We start from the raw sequence: 6,481 nt of genomic DNA, 5'->3' as shown, positions 1-6,481 counted from the left end.
GAAGTAGTCTTTTCTAAATCTTCTCTCAACTTTCTTCTCTCGAATCTCTTTCTTTTTCTCTCAATCCATAACAATGCGTGCTATCCAATGATTGTAGTTTTAGCTTCCTTGAAGAGGGTTAAGGAAATCAGAGGAGATATACTTTTGGATATTCGAATACTATACCTTAAGTTGGAGAGAAATGTGTTGTCAAGGAACAAAGACTATGAGAATGTTAGTATCAAGCCATATGTTGAGGATCAAATAAGACGAAATCATAATTTAAGTGCTAAAGTAATTTTTTTTAAAAACATTACATATAGTGAGAATAATACATTGATTAATCCATAACACACTATTAATAAAATCAATTAGGTGTGTTTAAAGCATTAGATTGCAATACTGTTTGGAATTCCTTTGCCTGTGATTCCAACTCCACTTGAAGGGTATAACAAAGTGTAGGGCATATTAGCAGGACCTACACGATTCTTAAATCTCTTGTCATTGTTCATCTGCACGATCTTTTCCTCGATTCCCGAAAGCCTCTCTCCAAAATCCTTGAAAGCTGCTAATGGTGTTTTATCTAACGTCCATTCAGGTGTGTCTCTTTGTCCCAGATAAACTTCGTCCGATGAATGCCTCGACAGAATTTCTATCAATGCAATCCCAATCACTGATTGCAGCCGAGCAGCGATTGTTTTAAGGAAAAACTTGTCAGGAATCGACTCGAGTTCAGTATATTCCGGAGTGCCTTTCTCAGGCATGAACCTGCGGGTTATGGTGGGACGATTGGGAGGGTAGCCTGCATAAGGATATTGGCCGAAGTTAGTGGCTGCATGGAGAGCTGAAGAAAGCCATATGATAATGGAGCATGAATGTATGAGGTCTTTGCGAGTTTGCATTTTGGGCCACCACGGCTCGTCTTTCTTGTCACCATGACCCTGCTCTCGAACTTCCTTCCACCAGGCTTGAAGCTCTGGGTCTTGTTGAACCATTTCATCGTTCTTGTAGTAAAATGAACAATAATCTTGAACCCATTGTTCAATTGCAAACCAAATCTCCAATCCATCAACAGCGTACGGATAGTCTTTTATCAGTAGTCGAAGTCCATTTGGTGAATCCTTATCGTGCACTGCAACTCCTCTTAACAAAAGAAAAATGGAAGAAAATCATTTGGATAAACACCACTTTGATTCAATAACTTGTCAAATTGTCTCTGATTTAATCATATATATTACCTTTTCTTGAGATCTGATGGAAGAGCCTGGTCAAGGAAATTCCAATCCTTGTACACTGCAGACGACCATTCCATGGAATACTTTGCAGGGAAAACAGTGAACTCTAGTAATCCACCTCCATTGATAAGAATCTCCCGGGCCACTGCATTTATATACATTGTGTCACGGAAGTGAGGGTGGAGAAGCTTATGAATTGGATGAACCACACTAAGCTGCCGATTCGCCGCAATCACAAATGGCTCTATTGTGGCATGAGTTTTCAACCTGTAATCAAATTATTATAACCATATTCATAAAACCCCCTCTTATCAAATTTGAAGTTAAGCTAACCAACGTATATTATTTGCTAGATATGAATTACCAATGGGTTATGAGCTCATGAGCAGCAGAATCATTTACAGCCACGTAAGTTTTAGCCAGCAGCCATATGGAACCTTCAACCCCATTTTGTGCAGGTGTATAGACCTTGCTTACAGCACCATATTGATCCCCCTTTGGATCTGGCGAACTTAATTCAATCGCCAGTGGCTTCAAAGTCCCGTCATCTCTCAGAAGCAACACGGTTCTCGATGCATAAGTCTTCGTTGAAGTAGAATTTATCTTTCTGATATATGGCATTAGTGAATCATGATGATCCAATATGAACAACCTGTTGGTCTTCAGTGCCTGTTCAACGAAGTCTTTTCAAATGCTTAAAAACAAATCCTGAAGAAGTAATAAACTGTTCTTTGGAATGAAACTACGGCTCTTTGTTTTCCTTTTAAGTATATGTCCAATAATTGTATCTAATACATATTCAAACAAGTTTATTACCTCGTGTATTGTGAGTCCTTCTAAGTTGTGCTCTATGTGTTCCTTTGTTATCGAACTGTTTTGATCACCGTATACTCTAGGATCTAGCTTGCTTGTTGGAGGAAATTCCTGTAATTGAAAATTAAAACTAAAATTAGAACAATTTTAAGTTATTTATTTTGTTAACTACTGAGATCAAGTGGAGGAAAACATCTAAATTCTGAAATAAAATTTTAATGCTTTAGTTTTAGTTTGGATATATAAACCTAACATATTTTCATATATTAAAATCTTATTTATTTTAATGACTATAATCATAAATTATTGAGAGAGAAAATTCAGAATGACGTTGAAGCTTACCTCAAGAAGCCGAATGATAACCGGGTTTACACCAGCAAGCATTTCTCTGGCGAATTCCTCATCTGTCCTCCATGCATTTAAATTATCTACTCCATTTCATTAATTGAAACATCAAATTAGCAATATATATATATGGGATAAGATCCAATTACAGAAACTCGTTAGTTTTGCAAAAAATTAAAGCATTGGATGAATGTAAATTGATGCATGAGGGAGAGACCTTGAATGACCTTAGGCACAGGGAATTTGAGTAGTTGCTCGCCATCCGTTCGAAAAATTTGTTTGAGCAACTCCAAGGGAATGTTGTTGATGATAGTATCCAGCAAAGTGTTAGAGGGAATTTTAATCCCTCCATAGTAGAGATCAAGAACTTCCCCAAAAGATTGGAATTCATTATCAGTTCTGTTAGCTAGATCTTTTAGTTCAGGTGGTATGGATTGAGCTCCAGATTTTATGAAATAACTCAGAAAATCCGAAAACTTTAAACGTCCAAATCGTTCATCTCTTGGAACATAAATGTCAAAGATCTTCGAAAGTGGTAACCTGCTCTCAGTGTTTGGATCTGTAATCCAAAGGAACAACAAATTACACAACATAAACGTAAGCACGACTAGAAGAAAATCAATTATTAGAATTCAAAATCTAGAGTTCAATTATTATATTGAAGTTTGGAAGAAAAAACACAATAACAATGTGAGTTCCAACCTGATTTTGCTGGAGGTCTGCCTGTTCTTCCTCTACGAGGATAAGGGTAATGAGCAGATCCACCAAGAACTGGTCGGGCGTAGTCGGGACCCTTATCAGGATCCCCCAAATCATTATAATAAGCATAGTCATAAACACGGTCCCATTCTTGAAGTTCTCCTTTGCCATTCCCTCTCAATGTGTTGAGCTCTTCTTCTCTGGATTTACGTAGTGCCTTTGGCATCTCATGCGGAAGGTATGTCTTAGAGAAAAAACATCAAACACTTGTTAGTCATTACCGAACACAACCATATATCATCCATTCGGAAGTATATGGTTACCTCGTTGGTGAAGAACAGACGGGGTTTTTCATATTTATGACCAGGATAAACCCAAGAATTGCAAACAAAGTGAATCCGACCATGGCCTGGAACACGTTCAAGAGTGATGGACCTGAGGTAGAATTCAGTATGATGATTATTTTTTATCAGTAGAGCTCCAGGTTTTCCAATTTCTTCATCCCAATCAAAGTTGACACTGAATTTAGATTCCCCTGCTACTGGAGAAATGTCTGTAAAACTCCAATGCTCCAAATATGCAGGTTTCCCAACTTTTCCTCGAAACTCATTCGCTGACAACTCAAATCAATTATCAAAGTTTAAGTAGGAGATTTTAGCATTTAATTCATAGGTCTCTTCAGAGAAATGAAAAGCTGCTATAAGACTGCATGGCTATTGAAATTTGAAAGTGGAGGGTACGAGAGTTTTGTTTTGTGGTTCATATGCTATTGGCGGTTCATTTTATTAGCTGTCTGCTGGTTTTTCAGAAGCTGTCGTTTTGTTACTGGTGACTTTGGGTAGTACCAAAAAATTCTCATATTTAACATTTTGGAAACCCTTTTTCCAAAAAAATTATAATTTAACATTTTCTAAAAACATTTTAAACTTATTTTAAGGCTCTACGATCTTTTACTTCATTAGATTTTTGAAAAATTATTCTTATATTTTTAAAAAAACAATTTTAAATTTAATTACACGATAATTAAAATTAAATATTTTTATTTTTAAAAAATAGGATAAATACACTATATGACCTTTTGGTAGGACTTCTTGGTGTGAGCAGGAAATATGAACTGATGATGTGTCTTAATTCGTAATTAAGATGTGGACCCATTTATACCTATCTTAAATGGTATGTTATTTTGTTCCTAAAGTTATATATATATACACACATTTAATTATAAAATTTTATATAAAGGTAAATTATAAATATCATCACAAAATTTTATTCTCTTTTATTTTTAATTTTTTCACTTAACATAATATATTAAATTTTTTTTACTCTGTTGTTAAATAATTAATAATATTAAAATGAAGCTATTTTTAAAAACTAATTTTTTATTAAAAAATTGTTTTGTATTTATATAAAATTATATTTATAACGTTGTTAGTGAAAAAATTGACTAGATGACCAAAAAATAAACCTAATGTATTAAATTTAATGAAAAATTAAAAAAATATATTAAAATACAATGAATATAATAAAAAAGAGAATAAAATTTAATTACTAAATTTGTAATTTATCCTTTAGGTAATTCTAAATATATTATGTAATCTAAATAATTAAATAAAATATTTTTAAAATTTTGAATTTAACAAAAAAAATATTTGAGTTTATAAATTGATATATATTGTCAATAATTAAAAAAATTATATATATATTTGAATTATTTAAAACATAATTTTATATTTATAGAAAAATCTAAAGATTAAAAAAGTATGGAAATTTAAAAATAGAACTCACCAGCGTCACCATTTTCAGCACTGATAAGCTGCAACGAAACTCTGTTCCCAATCAATTCATCAACTCCATCAAGAACAGATGCACCCAAATCTTTTAAGTCCAAAGCATTCTTTTTCATCAAAATAACAGTTCCCTTGATCTTCTCCGATTTCGCCGTCTTGTCAGCGGTGGCCGCGGCGTCGGGTAAAAGGCTCGTCATCTTGAATATCTGCTTCGCTCTATAGAAAGGAAAAGCATTCAGAGATGAAGATGGTGGTGGTGAAAGGATATTATACTCAATCCCTTGGTTAAATTTAGATGGTGAAAATGAGAAGTTGCGATGAGGTATTGGGGGGCGTGGAGAGTAAAATTTATGTACAAATCTTGGCTTCGCTATGGGAAGCTTCATTATTTTTCGTTCATACGGGAATGGTTTCCTCTCTCTCTCTCTCTCTGGTTAGATTTTACTTTAACCAAAGACTTGGTTGAAACTTAAAGCACTTTCAGGACTAGTAGATGGAGTTAGACATCCTTGTCGCACTAGTGCTTTTTCACTTGAAAAAGACATCCTACAAATTATTTATAGGGTAAACTATACGAGAAACCATCAAACTATAGTCATTAATCAATTTTACCATCAAATTATTTTTTATCTCAATTCGACCACCAAATTTTTTAATTGATTCAATCAGACCACTCTCCGTTAAAAAAATAACGGTGCGTCCGACGTGGCTATTATAAACTAACGACGATGTTTTTATATTATTATTAATGCCAGCTGAGAAGACACATGGGTTTTTTCACACAAAACCCATTAGGTTCCTTCCACCCTCCACCATCCTCGTCGCCACCTTTGACGACCGTGTCCTTCGTTTGTCCACCCATCTTCGTCGCCTGCTGAGCAGCTCGACGAACATTGTTTGTCGCTTGTCCACCCTTTTCCGCCGCATATTAAGCGCTTTGACGAGCAGATTCCCTTGCTTGTTGACCCTTATCTTTGGTGTACTCGACTGCGGTGTTAAGCGCTTGGGCGGTCGATTCCTTGGCCTTGTTATACCGTTCTTCGGCAACGCGTAAAGTCTCCATTGAATTCTGTTGAGTTGTTCCTCTAGCATAGATATCTCTTCTAGAGATAGCTGCTCTCGTTTCTCGTCACCCTCTTCTTTATCGATGTTCCTCAATTTGTCGACCGTTTCCATACTATGCATTGTCTCTTTATCGTTCTCGTGTTTGCCCATAGACTCCATTAAAGCACATGCACTCTGCTCACTTTTGGCCTTGGACTCCATTAAAGCACATTTCTCTTGTCTATTTCCACCGATCTTCTCGTGTTTGAATCCCTGAGACTCCATTGAAGCACCTATGATCTGTTGTTCAGGCCCACCGCTCACTTCGAATTTCCCTATGGCGTAATTAGGCTCTCTTCACCGTGTTTTCCTCTTCCGATTCAGACGCCATCTCCTTTTTGGTGGTAGTACACGCTGCTGTCTAAACTTATAGTCATTGTCTCCCTTTCGTGGTTTCCATATTGATATGTATCCATTATTGCACCACCCAGAAAGTCCTCCAATTTTGGGGGAAAAGTGGGCGTAATCCCTTTAACAAGAAAAAATGAGAGTATAACTTTAACATAAGGAAAAAGCAAA

The 6,481-nt window shown here is 35.6% G+C and overlaps 1 protein-coding gene across 2 annotated transcripts; it reads right to left on the bottom strand.

Annotated features, from left to right (window-relative positions):
• Positions 1–232: 232 nt before the first annotated feature.
• On the bottom strand, positions 233–5,259 carry LOC120124693 (probable linoleate 9S-lipoxygenase 5). Of its 2 annotated transcripts, none has more exons than XM_039143290.1 (9): positions 4,857–5,259; positions 3,395–3,684; positions 3,075–3,315; positions 2,590–2,931; positions 2,370–2,455; positions 2,031–2,138; positions 1,579–1,883; positions 1,218–1,481; positions 233–1,122 (listed from the first exon to the last, which is right to left on the bottom strand). In XM_039143290.1, exons 1-9 carry the CDS (start codon positions 5,242–5,244, stop codon positions 369–371), a joined length of 2,778 nt encoding a protein of 925 aa, XP_038999221.1. In that variant the 5' UTR covers positions 5,245–5,259; the 3' UTR covers positions 233–368. The 2 variants fall into 2 exon arrangements, with proteins under 2 accessions (XP_038999221.1, XP_038999222.1); XM_039143291.1 differs by having other exon boundaries at positions 1,579–1,896; positions 2,044–2,138.
• Positions 5,260–6,481: the final 1,222 nt, after the last annotated feature.

The sequence above is a fragment of the Hibiscus syriacus genome, unplaced genomic scaffold (assembly GCF_006381635.1).
Source record: "Hibiscus syriacus cultivar Baekdansim isolate YM2019G1 unplaced genomic scaffold, ASM638163v2 tig00110422_pilon, whole genome shotgun sequence".
Taxonomy (NCBI): domain Eukaryota; kingdom Viridiplantae; phylum Streptophyta; class Magnoliopsida; order Malvales; family Malvaceae; genus Hibiscus; species Hibiscus syriacus.
This window is presented reverse-complemented; position numbering and strand designations above follow the sequence as displayed.

Coding starts and splice junctions, on each gene's coding strand:
- LOC120124693 (XM_039143290.1), bottom strand. CDS start 5,244: ATGAAGCTTCCCATAGCGAAGCCAAGATTTGTACATAAATTTTACTCT. Junction 2,456..2,589: donor TGTGCCTAAGGTCATTCAAG/GTCTCTCCCTCA, acceptor GAAATGGAGTAG/ATAATTTAAATGCATGGAGG. Junction 1,123..1,217: donor CCATCAGATCTCAAGAAAAG/GTAATATATATG, acceptor TCTTTTGTTAAG/AGGAGTTGCAGTGCACGATA.